We start from the raw sequence: 27,733 nt of genomic DNA on the forward strand, positions 1-27,733 counted from the left end.
ATACAGAGCAGTTCATTCCTAACCCTGCTAACCCACAGTTAAGTATGTTGACCATTTAAGGGTTTAAGAAATGTAGAATCTGATTTGCGTTTAGTAAAATGAGAAACAGAGGATCCTAAATTCACTGAAAAACAACAGTGCCACCTGCTGACATTGGAGATAAAGCACCAACTGCTTTGAAAACCACCAGCTCTGAAAAGGAAGCATATCAACAGTACACTGTCTACATGCATGGAATAAATACAAAGAAAAGATACAGTGTCTATATAAACAGAATAAATATTTTGAAGAGTGGGTCAGTTAAAAGTTAATTATTAAGTACTACATTCATGTTTTCCTCCCTAATGATCAATTATATGAAAAACAAATACCTGATTATGTGAGATATCAATTAACACTAGGCTGCTGCTAACGGCACAATTAACCAGATATAGATCTTTTCTAAATGTAACCAAAGTAAACTCTTTCGCAAATCTTCACTTAGAGCTATAACTTACAAGTAGAAATAATAATATCACTGAAAAAACCAAAAATAGTCAAAAGAAACCAGCCAACTGTGGGATTGTGCTGTTTTTTTTTTTTTATTGTGTTTTCAATGGAGAAATACATCATCTGTTTACAAAATAGCTCTTGAAAAATACAAGGAGTACAGATACTATAAAACAAAGCAAACTCCAGTCATGAGACACTACGTACATCATGCGAAAGCAACAGTCTGATCTCCAAGTTATGAAAACTAGAATTAAAAAGTCACTACACAGAAAAGGTCCAAGTTCCCAGCTTGGCAAAACTTGGGTTCAGTTACATGAAACATTTAATAAACTGAATTCTTTTTCCCCAATGTGTAAACAAAATGACAAGACTAAATCTGTGCCTGGCAATTTCAATCTAACTCTGAAGCTACACAGAACACACAGACACCTTGTAGACTTCACCTGTTAGTCTGACCATCTTTTCTTCTTAGGTGGTAGGAGGAAGGGCAAGGTGACTGTGCAGAGCAAAGATGTGGGAAGTAGAAATACTGTATACTAGACATTACAAAGTATGGTGAAAAGAAAGCCTCAATTAATGCATAGCCTAAGGGGGAAAAGACTACACTCCAACTTCGGAAAATTAATTTAGAAGGATAGGGGAAGAGTTTAAGTAATTGCAGTTTAACATGAAAAATGCACGTGTGATAGAATGGAGCACAATGGAGGATTCATAAAACATGCTCATCAGAAAAATCTGTTAGGTTTGCTTTGTCCAGATTAAGAAAGAATAACTAAGCTTATCAACATCTGGCATCCCTCATATCCTGTAAAGATGAATGCTCTGCTGCTTAATTATGTGGAATTATTTATTGATAGGATAAAACAAAACGAAAAAAGGAGTAGAGAGCTGACTAGATGTCAAGTGCTTGCTAGAAATGATTTTTAAATGTTTCTACATGTAAAATTTACTGACAAATTTTGGTCAACCATTTAAAAATAAAAATTTGTTTAAAATTCTTGGAGAAAATGCCTTTTTGCCCACGTGTTTAAAATTGAAAATCAACTTTACTATGGTCAGGAGTTCTGTGGAGTGTACAAAATTCCTCATATTTAGAGATCAAATGGCCGTCCAAGATAGATATCATGTTTCACAGGCATTATTTTTAGTCACCCTAAAATTTCAGCCATGGGACCAAAATTTAGTGTTCTGTGCCATGTGGCCACAGGGTCACTGGTTTCACACCATGGCTTAAGAAAATACTGGCATTTTGTTTTTTATGAAAGAAGTCCTACCTTATGCATACAAGCAGAAAGGGGAAAAGAAAAAGAATGGGGAGGGAGCGAAACCTTTGTTTCAAAGACAAGATACTGAAGGCAAAAGAATACGGAGCTTTAACAAGCTCAAAGAAAAATATTCGTTGGCTGATCGCTGATTTGTATGCACTCTAAACAATTCTATAAATAAAACCAATATAGCATTTCTTAATCATGACCCCCATCAAAACGAAGTATCTCCTAATTATTCTTTCAATGTCAAATATATACCCTAGAGTCGACATTTCATTTTTAAAGGTTACAGCTACCTCATAGATGTACTCTTATCCTTTCTCTGAAGTATAACAGTACACCACTGCACAGTGGCATCCAATTTGAAGACTAATGGTAAAGGAAATTCTTCAGGAAAAAGTGAAAATCCATCAAGCTGAAAATCTAAAATTAGTTCTACTTTCTAATAAAAAAAAATACATAAAAGTGCATCATCACAATAAGGAATTCTTATGCCAGTTTGTATTGCAAATTTTCCAAACAATGCAGCAAACATAAACCCAGTCCAGATGTCAATTATGAATACAAATATAGCTTGAGGTTTTTTTTTTTTTTAAAGGCAGTAATTTTTTGAAATAGTTAATGTAACTGTTGCTAACACAATAATAATAGTACTCCTGGCTTCACATACTAACCTGGACTTCCGATCAAGTGCTGATTAGCCCAGTAAGGGAGGTCACAAAAAAAACCTAAATCCATTTTCAGTCGTGTCTAGTCTTGTACCCTCCATTCTCCTTTCTTAGCATTTGAAGACAACAGGTTGAGTTGGCAGATATTGTTTATGGACCCCTGAGGTTGTTTTTACCGATTCAATCTCAGTTTTATTGAATTCTTGATAACAGGAATAGGATTTGCAGGGAGAGCAGGGATATCAGAAAGGTCTGTACTGGATGTTTTCTGAGAATAAAAGCAAAGAACACAACATTGTTCAAAGTACTATAACTTAACAATGAGATTTACTTCCCACTGCTTTACTTCCTAAGAAATAGATAGGACCTTAACATAACTATTAAAAATTTAAAGAAAAACACTCCAAAATGTTTTCAAAATGGAGTGTAAATAAACATGCCTATTACTATGAAATTGTTTGTTCTAACACTTGTAGAAATTTTCAAGTAAGTAGCAATATTTTAGTAATATTTTAGCAATATACAAAAACTAATTTCAAATACAGCTTTAATAAACACACTCCTCCAACAACCACCTATAATATACTTATTAAGTTCATGTTAAGTTACGTTTACTTGTAATAACACTAACAGCTGTAATATTAACTGGCATCGGAGCACCCCCATGTGGGAGAATACTTAAAGTTCACCTTACACACAGGAGCAGCAGTAGCAGTTAACAGTAGGGAATGTATTATTTTCTGACCCTGTAAATTAAAAATTAAATCTACACAACTGAGCAATAATTTGATTATTCAAAGTTTAGGGAGGTTTTATTATGTTAAAAACAATTAAATCACAAAGCCTTCTTTAACATCCAAAAACATAGAGATGGCGTTTTTAAGTGTTTTATTATGGAAAATTCCAAACATACACAAAAATAAGAGCATTATATAACGAACATCTATGTATTCATTATCCAACTTCATCAACTGTCAAATCAAAGCCAATCCACAGTCCTCACACCTTCACTCCCAGATTATTCTGAAGCAAATCCCAGAGATCCTATCATTTCATCTGTAAATATTTCAAGTTTATCTCAAAACAAGGATTCACTGTTAGACACAGTCACAATATTATAATCACCTCCCCAGAAATAAATATGACCCTTATATCACCAAATATAGGGATGTATTTTTTAAAAACTTTTTAAATCAATATAATCATTCCTTTTATATTATATAACTGGGTGATTTTTCTCTCAATGGCTCTAGGGATCTTTTCATTAGAAAGAAAATTCTAATTCCTTATAAAAATATCTAAAAGGCAAACACCCACGGGTACGAATCATGATAGTGATGAAGTCAATAAGACAAACTATGAAAACAGTTCCCTAGAGATTAATGTGGCAAACCAAAAGGCATGCAATTATAACCACAGAACTTAAGTTTGACAAACAAGTTTGTCCATGTATCAGTATCAAGCACAACACTTCCTAATGTTGTTGGGAGTTACTCCACCCCACAAAATTTTTATTTGGTAAAGGCTATGAAAATAAAAGACATTTCAGAAAGTAGTTATAATATTTATATCACTAGGGACTATGAATGTTAACAGCCAGCAAAACCATGTTGTAAAATGATCACATTAAAATAACTCTGAACCACAAAGCAGCACAGTATCACTGTATCATCAGTTCAGCAGCATCACTGGGCGGCAGTTGTCATCTCAGTTATTTTGTAACCAGTCTAATGTCTACTTAAAGAAAATATTTCCTTTATGTCAGAGTTTGACCTAGACTTTGGAGTGTATTTAATTTGAAAGGATTCAAGAAGAAAACAATTATTTCACAAACAAAATGAAGGTTCACAAATCAATGAAAAGAGTCCAGGTGCCTACTGTATGCAAGGGACTGTCACAAGTAGAATTTCTAGGACAAATGAAAAAATAATTTTAAAGAACTATGGATTACACTAAATTAATAATTGAAAATCGGAGGTGAAAAGTGAGGCAGAAGCACATTTTGAAAATTAAAAGGTATTTTTTTAAAAATCCATGAAGAATGGTTTTAAGTTCTGACTTAAATTTCACTCTCTGACCTACGAACAAAACCTCTCCGTGAAGACTACACATTGTGCAGTGACAATTTAAATGATCTGCAATATCAAACAGCACGTAAGGGGAGGAGTTAGCATCCTGACAGTGCGGAAGAACGGTTCCATCATATCCAGTGCTCTACCTCTGAATACAATAAATACATCTGCAGGCTGGCAATTACTTTCACAAAGATAACTTTATTCAACTTCTGGATCTGCTCATTTTAATTCATTATACAACACTAATCTTAACAACATTTATAAAATTCTCCTTGCTTTTTGCACTTAGTACCTGAGAGGCCAACAGGGAAGCCGCTGTCTGAATGGTTTCTGATTGAGTTGTACTTGTCTCTGTATCAAGTTGTTCCTGTGAGACAAAGAGGACGGGGGAGGAAAGAGACTTAAAAAAGGATAAAAGAACATAACTGGGTTTGGTGGCTAATAAAAAAGACAAATTGGAAGACAGGAGGGATCAAGAGAAAGATATGACTACATTACAAAATCATCTATCATCATCAAAGGGTTAATCATCAAAAAAAGCCTTGTAGGTTACTTAACCATTTCAGATACACATAAATGTCTATCTGCCTACTTAAACCTTATAAGGCATGGTCAAAATATCTCATGACTTTTCCAACCAACTCCAACTTGGACATTGTAAACAAGCACTAATTAAAGACACGTACATGCATATTATAAAACGTTGCCCAGACAATAATTAACAGAATATAAACCCAAGCTCAGCTTTAGCTATGTGGAAAAAATAAAACTCATTCAGTATTATTAAATAAAACTACCCAGAAGCACAAAAACGGCTCCCAGGCCTTTAATTAAAAGTAGAAAATGTCTCTAAAACATTCCTCCTTCCTTTTGGTTTCTCTTGCCCTTCTCAATAACCAATGCACTCATTCTACTCTAAGAATCATCAGAAAATACAGGGTGAACTGTTGTCATTCCACTGCTCTAACCTTTTTTAAAGCAGTGCCCAAAAATAATACATATACACACACACACAAATGAAAATAAACATACAAAAATTTGAATTTCTATAAAACTATATAATAATAATACAATGAAATACCAAATTTCTCCTATGAAATTGAAAAGGGTAAAGAGTGTGCTAGAAATGGAAGACTGCAGTCTCTCTGAAGCACAGCTTAGCAATACATAGTCAGTTTTAAAAGCATCCATCTGTCCCAGTAATTCCTCTTTCATTAATTTCTCCCAATAGATAAACATAAATGGACGGCAGGTATTTAGCTACAGCCAACATTACAGTAGAAAAGGGCAGCTTCCTTTTTTAACAGAAACAACTGCTAACAATAGGGAACTGGTTGAATAAAATATGGCAACAGCCTTAAGACAGCATTCCATGCAGCTATTAGTAATTATTTGTCGATTATTCAATAGCATGAACAATTTTTCTTGGTTTACAGAGTGAATAAAGATTTGAAAGCAAAACGCACTGGTATATATATGCACACACAAAATCTATAAAGACACCAAAAGAATACTTGCTAAAATATCTATCATGGAAATCAGGATAATTTGGGGAAAGGAGGAAGATTTCCAGTTTTTCTACAACAAGGACAAAAAAGTTAGAAGTCTTCAGTGCATTTCAGTTTCTGAAAAAATGACGTTCAAAGTCTAATACGTTGGCTAAACCAATCTTTCCTACCCCATTTACCTTGATTCAAGCCCCTTGCGCCACAGCTTCTAGCCAGAACTGTGTGCCAAAAACTGGTTCTCTAAACATACCACACTCTTACCCCAATAGTGAGACGAACTTCTCATCCTGTCCTACCCCAAATCCTCTGTATCCTTCAAGGACTACCCCAAATCCTATGTCTTCCTTCTATGAAGCCTTTACTAATTCTGCAGTCTTGCCTCTCACCATCCCCACCATCCTCAATTACTTTTTCTCTGATAACGTAATTAACCACTTCTACCCCTTATCTTCTCTACTTAAATATAAGTTCCATTGAAAACAGGAACATCTCACTCACCACTCTATTCCATTTGGTATCCACCAGATAACCCCGCATCCAGTAGGACCTCATACACTTGAGGAATTAAATTTCAGTGCTACAAATTAACACTAAAAAGGGACAAACACTTCTCTAAAAACAATACTGAAAACCTAAAACCTATAGAACGAAATACAGTGCAATATTATAGACATTTCTATCACATCTCTGTACTCTTAATTGTGTATGTATTCCAAGGCTAAATTAGTATACCTTTGTTTCTGTTTTATCATGTCCACTCAAAGCAAGACAGTTAGCATCTTCACTTGTTTCATCCTGTTTTTAAAAAAAAAAGCTTTATTCTCTAAAATGAAAATTTAGATTATTTGCCAATCAATGCTTTAATTTATAAAATTTTTTAAAGTATAAAAATAATTAACCTGTAAGATCGATCAAGTATGTCCTTAAAATAGGTTACTGGTTCACTTAAATTTTTTTTTTTCATTTTAACCAATTTGGCTTCAGTTTCTACCAAAATTTTAAAAAAGAACACGAGGAAAACTGTTATTGTTGATCATCACCACCTGAAGTATATTCCCCAAACCACTAAGTTCATAAAATATTTTTTGTAAGGAAGAGAAAAAAAAGAGTTCCTTAATCAAACAACTTAGGAACTTGGAATACTATCACCCCCTTTCTGGGAGATTCACACACATTAGCACATAAAAGGTTCTGAGAAGTTCTAGAAAGAATCTTTTAACTTTCCTAAACTTAACCACAGAATCCCCTGGCTTAGTATGTCTTATTAACATCCTGAAGGAGGTCTGAAAAATGTTCTCCTCAGGTCTTATTTTTTTGATTTATTATAATGCTATTTAAAACAAACAACATATTTTTTTGGTAAAGAGGGAAAAAGGGAAACCAAAAATGGTTATACTTTCCCATTCCTGCAGTGACTTGCAATAAACATCACTTTCTTAAGAAAAACAATTTCGGCACTAATTTCTCTGCTCTCTTTACTAGGTAGAACTAAAATTTAATTTTAAATGTGGCTTTAAAACAAAACATAGAAACCACGGCTAACCTACAGAGTAGAAAAGATTTAACACCAATATCAACCAATTCCCATAAGAACTTTATTTGTATCCTGCAAACATACAAACTTAAAAAATACTAACATAAGTTACAACTGGGCAAATTTCAATACCGACTGGATATGTGACACTATGGAATCATTATTAATATTGGTACATATACTGATCGGTGTATACATACACCGATCAGTATATGTACCGATATATATATCACACACAAATATATATGGTGATAATATACTGTAGATGTGTTTTTGAAATATTTATGGTTGAAATGACATGCCTGGGATTTGCTTCATAACAATGGGAAAGGGAGTAGATTTACAGATGAAAGAAGACTCGCCTTGAGTTGTTAACCATTAAAGCTAAGTGATGTAAATATAACTTGTTCATTACAATTCTGTACATGTTTGAAATATTCCATAACTTTAAATATATATATACATACATATAACATCATTTAGCCATATAATTCAGGTGACAAGGCAAACTTTTTTTCTATTTTTATTTTACATTTCTACCATCTATATGTATTTGAAAAGCTTTAGTATGTGATAAAAATTAAGTAGAACTAAAGTACTTGACAATACCTGAAACTCTCCTATCTGTATACATGTTAGTATATTATTAATTGAGTAGGACCAGTGTTTCTTTCTGGTTTACTAGAATTTTAATACCAAATACTCATTAACGGAGAATGAACGACCCACTAGGAGACCTTCAAAATCAGAATATTTGTAATAATCTTCTTCAACTTTAGCACCATGAGATTTAGGCCTGGGTTCTAATCCTGGCTCTGACTTTAATTAGCTTTGTAAACAGGAAAGCTACTGAACCTCCAGTTCTTCTGGGAAAGGAGATTAGTCTATGAGATAACCTAAAGTCCTAAGATCCCTTACATATCTTAAAATGCTATTTTTGTTAGTCAACTCCATGGAGCTGCCATAAGCAGGACTCAAACTGTGAGAAAATACATAGCACAGAAGATTGCTGGGGGCAGGGGGCGGGGAGTGATGAACCTATATTTTTAAAGATACTTAAGAAACATGAATCAAGGATCTTAATTTACTTACAGATTTGAACAAATAAAAACTATTAAAAAAAAAAAGCAATGACATAATCAGGGACATTTGAGCCCTGACTAGATATTTGATATTAATGAATTGTTCACTTTTTTAGGTGGGTTTACTTTGTTTATTCTTTTCTCTTTGTAATTATTATCTTTTAGATACACGATTTTAAAAATACTAAGGAAATGATATGACTGAAGTCTGGATTTTGCATCTAAATAATGCAAGTACAGGGAAAATGGAAAGGAAAAATAATTAAGGGTATAGTGGCTGAATTCACTATACCTGAAATTGCATGATGGGTACATGGGTACATGAAATGATTCTCTTCTGTATATTTAAATTTTTCTGTACTAAGTTAAAAAATCCTATATTCCTATTGCCTCTCTAAACTAGACATGGAACATGAGTGTTTTCTACCAAGGTAAGTGCTAACGAAATTATAAGCATTGTACTGATATATATTTTGGAACTCTCACAGGGTAAGGAATGAAGCCATTAACATTAAGGAAACAGAATGACAGGTATCTAGAGTTATGCTTACATATACCTTACTAAGGCAAAAAGAAACGTGAATTCTGAAATGCTCTGACAACTCCCAACAAATATCAATAAACAGAAAGTGGCATTACACCAAAACTACATTCTTAGGTTGCTGTACAACACAATCATGTAGAATGGGGGCTTTTAATAAAAGATTACTAGGCCTGGAGAGTCTGATTCAGTGTATCTGGAGGAGGCCCTAAAATCTGTATTTTATAAAACAAAAACAAGGGCTTCCCTGGTGGCGCAGTGGTTGAGAGTCCGCCTGCCAATGCAGGGGACACGGGTTCGTGCCCCGGTCAGGGAAGATCCCACATGCCGCGGAGCGGCTGGGCCCGTAAGCCACGGCCGCTGGGCCTGCGCGTCCGGAGCCTGTGCTCCGCAACGGGAGAGGCCACAACAGTGAGAGGCCCGCATACCGCAAAAAACAAAAAACAAAAGAGAAACAAAACAACAAACCCTGAAAAACTAATTCTGATGTACAACTGAGGTTGAAAATCACTGCCTTAAGAGATAATTACAGAGACAAATGTATTTCAGAATACATGGTGTAAGATATGATATACTATGCCCATTTTTCATTTGCATTTAGCATCATCAGAGTGACAAAATTCATTAAATTATTCCTGTGTAGTTAACAGTGACTGTTTCCAAAAATCTAAAACAAAAGGATTCAGAATAAGCTAGGAGTAATACTTATAAAGACAATAATCTTTCACTATTAAAAATCAAAACACTGCGTAAGATACCTAGTTTTTTCTACCATTCTAAAGAAACCTTCATGTAATGCACAAATTCCTAAATAAAAAATTATCAACCAAAAATCACAACAAAATTGGTGTTTTTTGGGCTATCATCTCTTGGACAATGGTGAAAGTTTAATTAATAGAAAAACACAATGAGAGTGACTCCAGGGAACAATGAAAGTGTGTTATAAGGCTACTTCTATTTTAACACAAACATCAAAATCAGTGTACACTTTTAATGGTTTTCCTAAAACTATCTGAGACTTTGACAAGGTAAACCAGCCACTATAAAAAGTGGAAGTATTGTTAGAAAATTTCCTGAAGGGCTGGAGGACACAATCATTCAAGGTACCAAAACTAATCTGACTTCGCAGCTTATGGTCAGTCATTCAATAAGAATTCCCTGAGAACCTCTCATATTCAGTGACCCCGTAATATCAAGTACAGTGTAGAGGCTCCAAAACTCCACCTGGATCAAAGAAGCAGAAAACTGTGTCCAAAGGGGCCACCAAAGAATTGGTACACATGAAACATACAGTTATGAGAGAATAATAAAGTAAGATGAGATGTAAATCCATGCTAAGTTGTGTTACAGCCTAGACATGCTACAGAAATTTAAACAAGAAACACAGCTTTATGAAAGAGTTAGACACTGAAAAGAGTAGAAAAGGGTGAAAAGAACTCTGGCACTAAAGCACTACTTAAAAATAATCTAAAAGCTTTCCTCCATGCTGCCTCTCAACTTGGGCTCACAAAGGTTTTCTTCCACTGGATTTTAAAACAGGTAAGGTGGTATTCCCATGGCTAACTAACATATAGATACCTCTTCTGTTTTGGTTTTCTTGGGACTCTCCTCTTTATGAGGTGAGGATGTCCTCTTGACTCCTACTATAGGATTAGGTGTCTTTGTTGCTGCATTTCCTGAAGGTCTTGGTGGTGGGTTTACCAGACGTGTTGAAGAAACAACTCTGGAGACCGTAGGCTTTGGTGGTGACGAAATGGCTGGTTGTGTGGCAGTTTGAGGAATGCTTTCACTCGATGTACCTAAGTAGTAAGTACATAAATACATAAAAGTTAAATCATATCAACATCAAGTTACAAGTAAAGCTTTTTTATTTTATTCATAAGTTTACAGGTAAATAATAAAATGGTATTAAAAAACTGAATTCAAGCTACTTAACTAACGAAGCCATCTTTCAAAATGAAGGCGAAAACCAAATATAATGCAAGTATTTTCAAATCTGTCAATCTCCTTACCCCCTGAGCTTTCACTGGAATTTACTTGTGGCACAGAAACTTCAGTAGCCTGTATGTTGGTCACAGATGCTGCTGTTACAGCTGGAGCAGGACTGTTTCTGCTAAAAATGGGGAAAAAATTAAAAAGTGAAAAAAGCAAAGAGAGATGTATAAAATTCAATAATAAAATGTAGTATGTGCAGAAGTTATTCTCTAAAGTAAATGATTCTTTAGTTTTACTTCTCATACATATATATACATCAGTAACTAACTTTATTTCATAAAATATAATCAACAATCAAAAACACAGAAACATTCTAAAGCAGTGCTAGTCAACAGAACTTCCTATAACTATGACCTATATACCTACACTACCCAATACGGTGGCCACTATATAGATGTAGCTACTCTACACTTGAAACAGAACTAGTGGGAAATGGAATGTTTAATTTCATTTAATATTAATTACGTTTAAACTGCCGCATGTGGCTAGTGACTAACGTATTTGACAGAACAGCTAAAAAAAATCTGTTCTTATTTGACTTGGGGTAACTGACTTAAATGATTTGGGGTATAAGAAAATACGATCAAAATCTGTGAAGAAGAAAATGGTCTGAGAATTAGAAATAAGTTTCTGCATACAAAACGTAAAGGTTCATGAAACCCTAAAAGCCCATCCAGTGGCCCATATAAACAACAAAGGATCTCAAAACCCAATCCCTCCTTCAATGTTCTGGATCCCACTCACTCCTGTCATCTCAGGAAACTCAAATCACCCCTCCTTCACTGTCCTATCCATTCAACTTTTCTGTCTCAAATAAATCCTATACATTAGCGTTTAAATAATCTCATTTTTATTATCTCCTGAAAGAAAAAAGCGAAAAGTCCTCTGTGGTTATTCAGTCTCCTTCAACTACAGCTTATTCAACTCCCAACTGTTGAATGATGATGCCATGAAAAGGTGGGCAAAGCTAGAGGACTTAGATTTTTGGTGCATACATGACATTCACAAAGCTCCACAGAGCTTTGGAGCTCACTGGTATATGGAAGTAAATGAGGTCAAGAGAGTGGGTGATGCCACACTCCCAATAATACAAAGAAGGCATAAAGGACTAACGAGAGAGCCCCGAAAGGCACAAATATCTAACGATTAAACAGAAAAGAAGAACTGGTCAGAGAACAACCACAGATTCAGGAGAAAACCTGAAATAGCAAAGCGGCTAGTACATAATAAATACTCAGTATTTGTTGAGCAAATACACATCTATTTTACATTCATGTGCACAAACTCAAAAGTACAGAAAGGCTTTTATATAACTCCCAAAATTCTTGTTAAAATTTTTGCTTCACTCAAAAAAAAGATGATGAAACCATTAAAAATAAAAACCTGGAAGCTAATGCTGTACAAATGAAGAATTGTTTTAAAACTACAAGATTTAGGGGCCACGTTGATGCCTAAAGTCTTCGGGTTACATATGACTGGTCTAAAAACATATCACACATTCAAAGTCCAAGAGAATAAAACTAAATTCATCATCTACTGCACCTCGGCATGTTCTATTTCATACGAATCCAAAGATTCATCCCAACCTTCATCTTTGCCATTGGTTATACTTTAACAATCCAATTTTTAAAACTGCTTTTTTCAAAACATTAAAATATAACATGCATTCATAAAAGTGTTCATGGTTTAAGTATCAACTCATTGAACAAAGGGATGGGCATAACCGTCACAATTTAAAATAATAGCAGTACCACCAGAATCTATAATAAACAGCTCCCTTTGAAAATACAGTAGTATATCCATTAAAAAATAAATCTGCAATGATAACACTATAAGGATTTATGGAAGTTAAAGATAAATATGGCTTTTTGTGTTTTAATTTTTGCCAACATAGGCCATGTTTTTCTTTCGAAATAAAAATGTTTAGCTGCTTTAAATGTTCCTAAAAAGACACTTAATTCTTCAAAAGAAATTTCCACTAAAACCAGCCCACATAAATCTCACCTTCTTTAGAAGACCCCTAATATTTTTCATAGATATTTTCCCCCTGCTACACAGGTAATAAGCATCTCCAGGACAGAAACGTGATCTTGTCCCTCTTGTCTGGTTCTCCTTAGCACACCATACAGTTCACCACAGGCAGTAGGTATTTCAACATATGAAACTGGAAGGGTTATTCAAACAGCCACTCCACTTCCTTTCCCTTTTTCCTTACCCCTGAGAGCTGCCAGAACTGTTCAATGGACTGGTCTTCATAGCACTGGTAGGTGAAGGCACAGACATGCTGTTATCACTGTCCATAGACAAGTCGAGGCTGCTGTCATTCAGAGGTGTCAACCTGACACCTTCTGTTGAATGCTGCAATTAATAAAATATTTAATCAAATATACCTTTATTTTATCTAGACCTTTTAAAACATAAACATCTTTTACTTAACTGATAAATGATTTCTACTAAAGAGCACAAATCAATATGTTTATGATAATCAGAAGTGTCATGCTGACTATAAAAGGTGAAGAGCTGGGACACACATACTTCCTGACTTCTAAGGATGCTCAACTTAACCACCGTTCTTCAGTGGGAGAAAAAGCGAGAAAAAAATGCTATAATAAACCTACACACTGAATGTAAAATACACTGCAAATTAAAAAGCACTTTAATATGAAAACACATGTATCTTAAATCAGAGGACTATTAATACATACACACACTCACATATATATATTAGAAAAAAAGTCAATGGTAAAACACGATAGTAACAATGAGTATCTCTGGCCAGTCGGATTAGAAGTAATTTTTTGTTTATAGATTTCAAATTGTTTTACAATGAAGATAAAAATGTATAATTTCTAAAAAAACTATCACGTAGGTACAATTTAGTGCCACTCCTAGCTATTTGTATGAGTCTCTCAAAAGCAAGAGATTTCCAGTGCTCTATCTGCAACTTAGGATTTTAACATGGTACATTTAATAGTGTTAACTATCCTGTTAGAATAAAAGCAAAACTAATTTTCTGAAAACTAAACTTCATGACCACATATAAATCCTAATGTTGGTCCTGCTTCTTAAAAATCAAAGCACTCAAAACCAGCTACATGGTGCAGGAAAAACCAAAAGCTAAAAAACTATAAATGGTGCTATGGGATAAAAGTTGATTTCTAAATTGACCAAAGTTTCTGTCTTTGCAATCAATGCTATTATAACATCAAATTGATCTCTTCACCTTTTTTTTTCAGAACACTTTTAGTTTCAAGTGTTCGCTTACCTACAAAAACATTTTAATGGAAATAATTTGCATTATTAATAAAAACCCATACCCCGTGTGTGTGTGTGTGTGTGTGTGTGTGTGTGTGTGTGTGTGTGTGTGTGCAGGCATACACCCACACTCCAATTCCCCAAATGACAAGATAATCTAAATCTTTGAGTTAGCACTACAGAGACACCACCTGCGTACATAAATCAATATTAATCAAATGGGGAAGATGAGATTTGGGAGAAGGGAGAGGAGAGAAAGGAATGCCTTTCGTCTATGAAGTCAGCTGTAAAACCAGTTTTCTTAATATTGTAAAATAAGCATCTTTCCTATGCAAAAAGCTACCACTCTCTCTCCCCACCAGACAAAAAATTTGTTCAGTGAGTAAATTATACTCCATTTCACACAGTTACCTGCCTGACCAGGTGATCAAAAAATAACCTGTGAAGTAACAAGCCAGTGTTGGGGATGATCAGTGAACATGAAGGTTTTAACTGGTTGGTCTGAACACATAACCTTCAAGCTGCTTTGCTTTGCCTCTGTGTCTATATCAAGTTTGGCACAAGAGACTTCAATGCCACAAAATCATCAATATTCTATCAAACTTTCTAATAAAGACAAACAAAGACAGAACATACTACAGAGAAATAAACACACATTCTTTGCATGCAGACTTAGGTCCAATTCACATCTCATAGTACATGACCCTGGGCAAATGTTTGAATCACTCTGTTTCTTCTATAATAGAGACAATAGCTACAGGTTACTGTATCATTAAATATAGAATACCCATCTTCTTTACTGGTACAGTGCTTTGCAAATAGCAGTTAATAAAAGGAAACTATTAATAAGAGTGCAAAGAAAAGATAAGAGTGCAAAGAAAAGAGCATTTAGTGTGTGCCAGGCACCCATCTAAACTACCTCTTACAGGCACTGGCTCATTTTAACCTCACAAAATACATAACGAGGTAGGTAAAATTAGAATTGTGATTTTAAGGCAAATCAAGAACATGATATTTGTAATACAACTTGCCAAAGTCTCACAGCTAGGATGCAATGGAACCTGAACCTGAACCAGGTAGTCTACTGCAAAATCCTTGCCCTTGATTTAGCTACTTTTGTATCATAATATATTCTATGTTTTAAGAAACAAAACATTATGAAGTTATATTAACTTCATTCCTCTCCTCCCAATCCCAGCCCCAGATAATGAACCATCATCACAGAATGCAGCAGTTTTCATGCTCTAATGCATACTTGTATTTCATATTCTATCTTAAAAGATATATTGTATACTTTATATAAAAGTATCAAATGATATATATTTATCTGTAGTTTTTTTTTTTTTTTTTGCGGTACGCGGGCCTCTCACTGTTGTGGCCTCTCCCGTTGCGGAGCAACAGGCTCTGGACGCGCAGGCTCAGCGGCCATGGCTCATGGGCCTAGCCACTCCACGGCATGTGGGAACTTCCCGGACTGGGGCACAAACCCGTGTCCCCTGCATCGGCAGGCGGACTCTCAACCACTGCGCCACCAGGGAAGCCCTATCTGTACTTTTTTAACCCAATACATTCATATATGTATCTCTAACTCATGTATTTTCACTGATCTAAGTATTCCATTTTAAGAATAAGCCACTTTTTCGGGTTCAAGACCTGGTCCGGGAAGATCCCACATGCCACGGAGCAACTAAGCCCATACGCCACAACTACTGAGCCTGCACTCCAGAGCCCGTGAGCCACAACTCCTGAAGCCCAGGCTCCTAGAGCCCGTGCTCTGCAACAAGAGAAGCCACAGCAATGAGAAGCCCGTGCACCGCAACGAAGAGCAGCCCCTGCTCACCACAACTAGAGAAAGCCCACGCAGAGCAACAAAGACCCAATGCAGCCAAAAATAAATAAATAAAAGAAATAATTTTTTAAAGTTATAAAGAATAAGCCACTTTTGAAACCACTTAAAGTAAAAATATTATTGTTATTATTTATTTCTGCACTAAAATTTCAATACAATTTCAAATTTATAAGTCCAAATAAGAAAATCATGGCTAATAAGTTATACAACAGGAAGCATCAACACCAGAACATCATACTTGAGGTTACCACTGTCAGTGATCTTATAGCCAATAACTTTTAATTTTTAAATAATATACGTGTATAATCCTTATGAAACGAAAATGATTTTCATTCAAAAAGTCACACAACTTACTTGATCCACATATTACCTAATTGAACTTTCTTTACCTTTAAAAGGAAAGGAAATTACATACTGATGTGGGCTATTAAATGGATACCAATAAGAGACATTGAAAAGAGAATATAAATATATATAAATTAAGGATATGAAGTGTTGCCACTAATCTGAAGTCTGAAGGAAGTGTGTGCAAGAAACCTGATTAGGAGCAAGGTTTCACATAATGGAATTTCTCCATGTAATAGGTTTTCAAAATGCTGTGATCTATTTCAAATATGACTTATTAACTCAGCCTAAATTCTGAAATATTGATAGGCTGGATACATAAAACATTATGTTAGTAATGCTTTTTAAAGTACTTTCTCAATTTACCTTTTTCTTTTTCTGAAGCACATGATTAGGCAGTAGTTGATGGAGTTGCTTTCTTCTTACATGCATTGCAGCAATTTTCATGTCAACCTCAAACATCTTGCTGTTTATTGCTTGCCTATAAACTATACAATTAGGAAATTGTTACAAGAAATAGAAACATCTTCATAAAGGCAGTTAAACTAACCCAGGAGAAGCTATTCTAAAGTACGGATCCGTTTTCCATCAATATTGCCTATCTATAAAATTATCAGGTCAAAACCTATCTCACAAGTGTCTCTTACCACAAGGTGTACATAACGAATAAGAACACATAGTATATTAATTCTTCCAGTGTAAAAACTCTTCAAGTAATAAAAGAGTTAACTCCTTAAGAAATGACAGAACTGGAGGGCTTCCCTGGTGGCGCAGTGGCTGAGAGTCCGCCTGCCAATGCAGGGAACACGGGTTCATGCCCCGGTCCGGGAAGATCCCACATGCCGCGGAGTGGCTGGGCCCGTGAGCCATGGCCACTGAGCCTGCGCGTCCGTAGCCTGCGCTCCGCAATGGCAGAGGCCACAACAGTGAGAGGCCCGCGTACCAAAAAAAAAAAAAAAAGAAATGACAGAACTGGACAAAAGAGGTTTCTTAAATTCATACTTATTTATGCTACCAGTATAATTTAAAATTCTAGCTCGAGTATGTAACAACCACAGCAAAACAACAAAGTGGAAAATTTCATTCACTCAGTCATAAAACGATTTACTGGGCACCTATACTGTATCACATGTTCTAGACGTGGGGGATATAGCAGGAAATAAGAGATCAAAAACTTCAGAGTCCACATTCTAGGGGAGAAACACAACAGAAAAAAAGGTAAAATATTCATATCAGATCGGTGATAAGAGCTATGGAGAAAAAATTTGAGTAGGGAAGACGACAGGAAGCTCAGCCTGGAAACTGAGATTACAATTGAGTGAAGACTCAAATTAAAGTGAGTAAATAAACTGTGAGTACCTGGTGGAATCTACTCTAGGAAGAGCAAACATCAAGGACAAAAGGTCCCAAGCATGCCTGGGATGTTTGAGGAGTAACAAAAAGGCCACGGGGAGAAGGGAAAGTAGAAGATCCATAATCCCTTATCTGCAATTGTAAAATCCCCAAAGCTCCCCAAAATAGAAGTTTTTCCTAAGACTGGCACCAAACCTCAACTGGCAACAAACCCTGATTTGAACTATTTGTAGCTATTTAATTTCTCTACCTATACCTTATGTAAATATCTTACAGAAATGTTACGGCCTTTGACTACCAAATGTCACTCCAGACCCCACTAGGAATATTATTTACTAACTTTGTTACCTTACTGGCCTCAAGACATATGGATAAAGGATTCTGAACTTATTAAGTTTTATATATGTCTATATATTTCTGATTATCAATATAAGAAATGAGGTCAGAGACATAATAAGACGACTAGATCACATAAAGGCTTGCAAACCACAGTAAAGATCTGGACTGATTCAGAGTGAGATGGGTAGCCATTATAGGTTTTAAGCAGGTGAGACATGATTTGGCTTAATGTCATTTTGGATGCTGACTAAGAATAGCTGAAGGCAGAACAAGAAAACTACAGAAATGACAGTAATCCAAAAGACCAGTGATAAGTGGCTTGGACTAGGGGTATAAACAGCAATTGGTAGCAGAAATCTCAACATACTCTGAAAGTAGGGACAGGAGGATTTTTTAATAGATTAATACCAAGTATGGGGAAAACAGGATTCAAGGAAGACTGCAAGACTTCTAGCTTGAGCAACTACAAGGACACAGTTGTCACTGCCTGAGATCAAAAAGATTTGAAGAGAAGCTAGAGGAGACCGGGAGTAAGAACTTTGAGTTTTCAACATGTTAAATATGTTTTATTAGAAAATCCCACAAAGTATTCCATTAAAATGTTTCAAGATACAGGACAACTAAATATTTCCTTCCCCAAATATCTGAAAGTTGCTTTAAAATCTTGATGGTTCATTAGCACAATCTTTGATAAGCAGTTCAATTAGGTATAATGTCCAAAACAAATTTTCTAGTCTAAATATCTCTACATGATTTGTTAGTTCATAAATAGTTTAAGTTGACATCAGAATTTTTACTTTGGAAAAAACCGCTACTCTGGTGTTCAGCAAGTGGAGTTTTCACACTCCAAATCACATCCTATAAAATCTGTATAAGTGCTTTTGTTGTCATAATGATTAAGGGCTACTACATGATAGAGACACTAAATATCCTTGAACGTGGACAGTTCTTTGCAATGCACTGTACCACGTCCTATTTACATTCCTAAAGATGAAAAACCTACTTTATCCATTATTTGAATAAGAACTCAACTCAATTTTACATAAAAACAAAGTATCTTTAAGCTGAATTTTCTAGGAAAATTCATGTCACCAATGGCAATGCTGCTGATGGTCTCTGAATCACAACAGGTAACACCTGTATCATAGGAATTCAGCTACCACACTGCTAGTGATTCTACATATAGCTGCAATTACCTACTTAGGTATGTCTTCTAGTCACTGTACCTAAGCATTTACATACTGAAATACATTCTTTTCCTTTTATTTCTCCTTTACATTTAGTGTATGATACTGACATTTAAAAAAAATGTACCGATTTTTGTCTCTCCTTCTCCAAGGAGGTAAAAAACTTTTACTGTTACGTCTGAATGTCCTTAGGTGAAGACTCCTTATTGTGGACAGGTGAGAAAAACACACACTAAAATTTTTTTAAATGGAAAGGAGAGATGTACGAAAGAAAAAATAATTAGTCCCTAAAGAAGACGCACATTCATCGTTGTCGTTAAGTACATTCACCATTCCCTTGAAAATTTGCGTATCTACATAGAGTCTTAGCTTCTGTCAACTATATCCACCATCTGGTCTTTAGTTAAAACATACTACCTTGTATCTCAGGGTACAGGTCAATCCAAAATGAAGCCTTCATCATTGTATTTCCCACCCATGAATTAACATTTGAGTCTATAAATGACATAGAGGATAAATTTTCTCATGTCACCAGAAGTTTAGCTTCACAAATTTCTAAGGTTCAAGATTATTAAGGCAATCAGACACAGATTCAGTCTTTTAAGACAATCAAATATTCAGGTGGTTTCTAATTTCACAAGTAATCGTGGGCAAATTAAAGTGGTTCAACCATTTAACTTTAGGTCTACCATAAGAGGAAAAAAATCATTTATATATTAGACATGACTGAAACTAATAACTAATCCAAAAATATTAAGGTAATTTTGATGATCATTGTAAAATATTCCCAAGTAATTTTAACAGTTATTGCAAATTCCACTATGGTACACATGAAGACAAATTCAAATATGCAAGTACATGTTTTGATTATCTAAGTAGAGATATACCTGTATCTGTGAAAGACTGAATATCGTAGGTGAGATCAACACTGAGATTTTCAGAGTTTTCTGTTTTTTTAAACACTAACCCAATCACCCACATCGTGCGAAATTCTTCCCTGTAAAATAAGAAGCGTATTACTATAGTTTATCAGGATTTCATGAAAACAGTTATCAATGTGGTTGACAACCTGAGATACATGGAAATACTCAGAATACAAATATATAAACAAACTAAGTTCTAAACCAAACTGCATCAAAACTCAAATTCCTCCTCCATACCTGCCCTCTATATTCCTATTGCTATATAGAAAACTGGAGTCCTAGGACAAATATACTCTTCATTATCTATGTACTGACAGCCAATATTCTTAATGATAATCCTAAGTACCAAAGGCACTGCAGAGAAAAATTATGTTCATACTAATGAATGACATGTTTTACAAAAATTTGAAACAAAGAAAAGTAGTGTAGATATAAAAATTTAACTAGACCTTAACATACATTCCTTAAACTTTTAAACTCAAATGAAAAGGCCACATGTACAGAAATCTGACCGCAGCATAATAATAATGGGTGATTCAGCTACTTTTCAACATTTAATGATATATCTACTGAATAGATCAGTCTTTTAATAATTTAGATCGCAGCAACAAAAAAATTTATAAAAAGCTCAAATGCCAACTCTTTTACATGAATGCAAAAGGAAATAATCTGTAGAATCAGAGAAATAGCTATTCTATTACAGCACAATCTTAAATGATCCATTCACTAATATTGTTCAATCTTTAATGCTACTGCATTTTTTTGAAAAAGCTCACTATTAAAACTCCCCTCACCCTCTAAATAAACCCAAGTGGTTATAGGCAAAGTAGAACTTCATATAGGTAATAACACAGCAACAATCAAACCAGAAACTGACCTACAAAAAGATCCTTAAAAGAATAAGGCAAGGCAGCTTTTAATAACATATCTTCTCAATGTTCCAGAACCTATCACAAATCAAATTTCTGCAAGGTCATATCAAAGCATGTTTTCTTTTTCAAAAAATTAAGATAAAAAGCAAAGATCGATGTTTGATATAGCAGCTATCCTGAAAACCACTCTACAAAAAAGGGGACGTGTGTTCAGAAATGCTAAAGTGCAGACCTACAGAATCTGAACTCAAATTAGTTAATAGGCACCTCATCATTACAACTTATTTCAGGGGTGATTTGTTGCAAAAAAACAGTGTTTCTCTTCAGTGTTTCTGATCAGGAAACCCTAAACCATAAATTTCAACTTGGTCTGACTCATACGTAATCAACAGAATAGTAACTTGAGTTAATAAAAATTGCCTATAAAACTTCCATGAGCAAAAGTTGAAAAGGGGATGAGGAAACTGGATTAAATTAGAGGACTGCTTACTTGTCAGGATTTTCTTTGGGTGCTGGAAATGACTGGGGATTCACATGAGCCAGTGTAATAAATTCATTCTTCTCCAAACTTCCAACCAGGATTCGGATTTTTGATTCCACCAAGCCCACCCTGAACAAATGTCACTCATTATTAATGAAAATTCTGGTTAATTTTAAAAATAAAATAAAATGCAGAAAATCAAGTATGTTTGTGTAAAGCTGTAATATGAAGATCATAAAACACACATATAAGGGCAGTTCAACTGTCTAAACTCCCATAGATAAAATGAAAGCCTTATGTTCTACCCCAAAAATGAAGTGAAAACTGCTGGAAGAAGAGAATCAAGCCACATTTCAAGCCAGGAAGGTTACAAAAGACAACCCCACAAATATTTAAAGAAAAAAATCAGTAAACTAAAACAAAGCACTTTAAATATACAGTTAAGAAATAATACATGGATCTCTATAAGGCAAATAAAAACAATTGTACATATGGATCTCCAAATTCCTACACTTCCATTACAAGCAGTAAAGCTCCATTTATGAACAAAACCAAATGTGCTGTTTTAAGGACTTCCACCTCCTACTGTGTGCTGTGGCTATCTGATTCATTCTGAAGTTTTGTTTTTGTTGTTTTTTGTTTTGTAAAATCTAATCTTATACTCACCATTCTAGGCGTTGTTTTTCAGTTGGTGCACTTGCTAGAAGTACAATATAATGCCTTTGAAGATAAAGACAACATGCTATTTATTTCATTTAAGTGCTTTGCGCTGGATATTAACACCATAATGTAATAAGCTTTTTGACAGTTACAGATCAATTTAGCAAGAGAGAACTGCAATCTCAGTTTGCACATAAAATCATAAATGCTAAATTCCACAAGTTTCTAACTACTGGCAAGTTTAATTCTTCTGAAAAAGATAGTAATTTTATGAATAATTACCCAAAAAGAAGCTTAATTCAAAAACGATGACTAAATATCAACTGATAACTTGGTTCAATGATTCTGGTGGAGTGCTTTTTCTATAAAGAGCTACCTCACTAAAATATAACCTATTAAAGCAAAATTGCTTTGATGGAAATAAAGCACCAAGGCTTTAGCCACAAAAACAGGGTCACTAAATATACACACATCAGTAACTTAAAAAATAGTATCAAACACATCATGCTTTTTAATTCAAAGGTAGCAAAAATTAAACTGAATACTTAAGTTAGGCCTCATGATTTCTTTCAAGCAACAGTATGAGTTTCTATAACAAAGATGCAGACATCATTAATGTGAGAGCAACAAAGAAATGTGATTTCTATGCAGAATCCAATTCCATTCAAATTAGAGCAAAATCAAGTTTTCATTTCAGAAAAACACCATCATGACTGACTATTTTAAATCTTTTTGAAACAAACTATTTACAACTGAAGAATTTCTTAAGACTAAAAAAAAAAAGTCCAATCCAACATACTTTTCTACAAAATCCATTTTAGAAGTGATAGAAATCAAACTTCTCACCAGAAACTTTACCTCAAAAAGCAAACTGATAGTAGGTGGAAAAGTCAGAATTATGACTAAGAATTTTAAATTAACTTCAAGTATTTATAAACTGAAGGTAACAGAGGTAATATACATAAATATGAAAACACGTAGACAGAAAAGTAAATGTGCAGTCCAAATCCATACAGACCAACCAATACTTCGTTTCCTTTACCAGTTTAATCTGTTCAGCAATTATTTAGAGCAAACCAAATATACAGAACACACACAGCCCAAATAAATAAAAGTTAATAAAAGCACTAAAAGCTCATGCATTTTACATATACAGAAAACGCTCTTGGGGCCCTAAACTCTCTTATAAATCAAACAAAACCCTAATAAGCTCAGTAACCTGATTTCCAGTTCCCTGGGAGTTTGAAAATGGACAACAGATTTTAAAAGGGGGGGGCGGAGAGGGGATGGAGAAAAAACTCTGACTAAAGTATAACAACTTATAAGAGGATAAGACAAAGTATAAAAAGCAGGCATGCACACAAAAACTCAAAACAGCAAAGCTGTCTGGGTTCACCTAATATGAGGACAAAACTCAAGTCTCTAAATCACTCTTTTAGAGAAATGGATACTCTTAATGACCACCTGAGTCGTGAACAAAAACTTAAATGATATATAATGTTCTCTACTTATGCAAAATATAAAATCCATTTGAACATAATCTTGTTGGTAATTCAAAGTTTAAAGTTTTAAAGCTTAGAGTTCAACTTTGGTTCTTACTGAAATCCAGTGGAAAGGGGGGGGTGTCTACTCTGCACATCGTTTATGATAAAGGCACCTGTTTAAATAAAGCTCAAAGTTTTAAACAGTTTAGCAAGTATGTATGTGAAGTCAAATGTCCTTCACTCAGCCAAATTTAAGCAAATGTGAAATGAGACAAAATACAGTAATCATGTTTAATAGAAATAACCTGTCATTAATTCTTAAGTTACCTATCAGAGCACAGAGACCAAGCAGAAATAGGTCTAAATTTAGACTATTTTGTTGCTGCTCCAAAAAACGCCATCCCCTACTTTACAGTGCCACTATCATGCTTCAGGTACTCAAATGCCTTCATGAAACACTGAAGCCAATTAAATAATGATTAACTTTCCCCAAAATTTAAAGATTATCAGTTTCCAATAAAAAAAATTTAACTATAAAAATGTACCACAGTTGAATTAAAACCTCTTTAAAAGCTTCTAAAAACACTTAATTTAGTTGCTATTATTACCTCACAAATATTTACTCCAAAAAAGCATTTTGTAAGTAGGTTTCCTGGCCATTTCATCACATTAATATTTTTCCCTGGGTAGGTAACAGCTCAGATATGTGCACCGAAAATCTAATTATCTTAGACAAAAATCCTTGCAATTCCATCTTCAAGTAACTCAGGTCCAAGAATTACAGTTCACTATTTTTAAAGCCTTTAAAACATTATGAGGTTAAATTATTCTATACATACATACTCCTTGAAATTATAAATTATTAATCCTATTCCTGAGAACATTTGGCTTTTTTCCCTAATACCTTTGCTTCCTCGTTTCCTAAGGAAATGGAACATCTGAAATAAGTATTCGCATTTCCTACGTCAATAATGATTTATTTTACTTCTGGTTACTTACTTATGTGAGCTTGAATATATTAAAGGTAAAACATGAAAAATATTTTCTTAGAACTATAAAATTTCACAAGGCAGTGTTCTCCCTTCTTCACAAGAACACTGATATCTTCTGAAACACGGTCTGCTTTCTAAGACAACTGAAATTTCCTTCACGGATTCTTCCCTTCCAAGAAAGGCAGGCAGGTATACTATATGACTTAAAATATTTCACATAACAAACACAATACTTTCAGGATATACTTGAAATAAGCTTAACCAACTCTGACTCAAGGCAAAACTAAGGATTTCAGTTCAGTTGTACAGCTAATCTTTGGGGTAATTCATATGTTAAAAGAAAAATTCAAATCTGGGAATACTTGAGTATAATGATAGCAATCACTAATTCTTTAACAGGAAAAATTTTTGAAATAAGTTAAAAACATAAGTAGAATTTGGTATAGGTAAAATTAGCTCATTGTTGTCACGTTTTCAAATCCTTTTTCGCAGGAGTCACAGCTGAAATTTAAATTTTCCTGATATAATTTCCTCTATTTGTTGCTACATCCTCATATCTAATTATGTTTAAAGTTGTTTTTAATAACCTAAAATAATTTGATTGTTTCAAGAGAATTCAGTAAAGACAGTAATCTATAAATCTTTTCATCAGTCAACTGAAGACCTTATATGTACTATTTGGCATAGACTGAAGGACAGCCTAAAAGTTTCAAAAGAAAGATTTAAGCAAGCTTTAAAAAAAAAAAAAAAAAAACTTCCAAGTTCTAGTTAATACAAATTTATTCAAATAGATGACATTATCAAGGTTTCTTCAATTTCAACACTAGTCTTTCTTAAAGTGAAAGAAACCAGTTAAGTGGGTACTTAGAAGAACTTCATTCTACCCACCTCTTACTCCTACAAGAAAGTGAGACAGGAAAAATTATCTAGCTTCCTCTGGGATTCTCGGGGATTAAGAGATGCTGGCACTTTTCTATGAGACCAACTTCTTTATTCTCCTTACAAGTAATCATGTACTCTTTCATGATGTAGTTTTTAAAGCATCAGAATATGTATTTATTAGTTTAAAAATTCAAAGGTACTTCCTCAACAGTGGTTAAAATAAAAAACAATGGAAAATTATCTGCCAAATGGAAAAGCACAACTTATGGGGAATAATAAACAAGAACATTCAATGTTATGCTATTTAAATTTTTACTGACAATGCAGTGCTCCCAGAACACAACAATTAAGCTGGCTCCATTATTGCTTTTTCATGCAAAAGATACAGAAACAAAACACAGAGACATCATGAAGGTCATCATTCTTGTTTTTAATTGGGGAAATAGCATAGAGCAATCTTGCTTAGATTATTACAAAACACAATCCAACACAAGATCAAATGGTCAGGAAAATTTCAAGCATTAAAGAAAAAAAATTTTTTTAAGTGGGACTTTGGCAAGTTTTCAGCTCAGGGCAAATAAAAGTGCAAGTCCATTTTTTTAAAAGTAAGATTTATTATAACTTACAGTTTTCATCAAAACCAACACAATCAGGCTATTAACCTGTACTACGGTATTAAACCATTATACTAAAACCATTAGTAAAAAAATATTACACCCACTGAGATTCCATGAAAATTATCTGTAGAAATATTTGAAGGGGATTTATTAACATTAGGGGGAAATGGTAGGCCAATCATGTGCTGTAACTACTGAAAACATTTTACTGACTACATACACTGACATTTTATTAGCTTTGCCTATGTTATAGAGAATCTTAATGATAAATAAGTTTCCAGAACTGGCTGAAAATACTTACTTAACAGACACCATTAACTACAGATTTTAACAGTTCACTCCTTTGCCAAGGTATACAGATTTAGAGTTTTGGGGATGACTAACAAGCCTTCAGAACTGATGTTGCTACAAGTGTAGAAATTCGGTTACATCAGGCAGCAAAACTGTATGGACTACACTTTACCTTGATAAAGAAATAATAAGGGGTTTACTAAAAACAGTATGCCCTTTGTGACAGGAAGAAAACTTGTATAGAAGACGTTTAAAGGAAAATTCAAGACTACATTAGTCTAGCAAAAAGAGATGTCACGTATGCTACCATTAAACCATTACTTAAGAGAGCAACATGTCCGACATGCCTTAAAATACATACTTGTACTTTTGAAAGAAGTTTGGAGCTTCAAAAAGTTTGGACCACTCTGCCTTACTCAGCAAAATTTCATCTGTGATAGCAAGACCTAAATTAAAAACATATTAAAATGTTTGCATGCTTCAGTCTAAGAATCTATAATTTTAAAGATCTTAAATATACCACATGCATTCACTATATTCCTAAAATCATAATTTTAACATAGCAAGTTTAGTCTATGACTCTAGAGCATACAGATTCTTACATACACTCTTTTCAAAAAACCTGGAGGGTTCCTTTCAGATCCAGTTTTCTGGCAAATTGCCATTACTCTAAAATGCCATGCTCATAGAATGACTCTCTCCTAAAACTGAAGCACTGGAGTTACCCAAGAAAGAAAACTTTCCCATAAGCTTTGCTTCCTGCCTTTCTAAAAAACAAGTTTCCCATAAAAGGATAGCGACATCTTCCCATGAAGAGCCCCTGTAGACTACAGAAAAGAACTTTACACTTCTGAGTTTGACGCTGGCAGTCATACAGCTGATTCTATTTCCTTGACTTGTGTCAAATTAAACAATCCAGTTCTAGCTACTCCCCTTAAAGACCATTTAGCAATAGCTACTCCTTCAAATTAGCAGTACTACTGGGATTCAGAAGTTTAGAGGTTATTCCAAAACAGTAGGCAGTTTGGTCAAAATCCTGC

The 27,733-nt window shown here is 34.4% G+C and overlaps 1 protein-coding gene across 7 annotated transcripts in view; it reads right to left on the reverse strand.

Annotated features, from left to right (window-relative positions):
- Positions 1-557: 557 nt before the first annotated feature.
- PAPOLA (poly(A) polymerase alpha) overlaps positions 558-27,733 on the reverse strand; it is a 57,526-nt gene continuing 30,350 nt past the window's right edge. For 2 of the 7 annotated variants that reach the window (XM_067726310.1, XM_067726294.1), the window contains exons 12-22: positions 27,055-27,139; positions 22,434-22,487; positions 21,777-21,896; positions 20,379-20,488; positions 16,979-17,100; positions 13,379-13,521; positions 11,181-11,281; positions 10,747-10,967; positions 6,744-6,806; positions 4,796-4,870; positions 558-2,696 (exon numbers count right to left, since the gene is read on the reverse strand). In XM_067726310.1, coding sequence (XP_067582411.1) covers positions 2,601-2,696; positions 4,796-4,870; positions 6,744-6,806; positions 10,747-10,967; positions 11,181-11,281; positions 13,379-13,521; positions 16,979-17,100; positions 20,379-20,488; positions 21,777-21,896; positions 22,434-22,487; positions 27,055-27,139 — 1,190 coding nt within the window. In that variant the 3' untranslated portion in view covers positions 558-2,600. The remainder of the gene's footprint in view (positions 2,697-4,795; positions 4,871-6,743; positions 6,807-10,746; positions 10,968-11,180; positions 11,282-13,378; positions 13,522-16,978; positions 17,101-20,378; positions 20,489-21,776; positions 21,897-22,433; positions 22,488-27,054; positions 27,140-27,733) is intronic. The other 5 variants (XM_067726303.1, XM_067726326.1, XM_067726319.1 and 2 more) reach the window with 5 other exon arrangements.

The sequence above is a fragment of the Pseudorca crassidens genome, chromosome 1, assembly GCF_039906515.1.
Source record: "Pseudorca crassidens isolate mPseCra1 chromosome 1, mPseCra1.hap1, whole genome shotgun sequence".
NCBI classification, from domain to species: Eukaryota; Metazoa; Chordata; class Mammalia; order Artiodactyla; family Delphinidae; genus Pseudorca; species Pseudorca crassidens.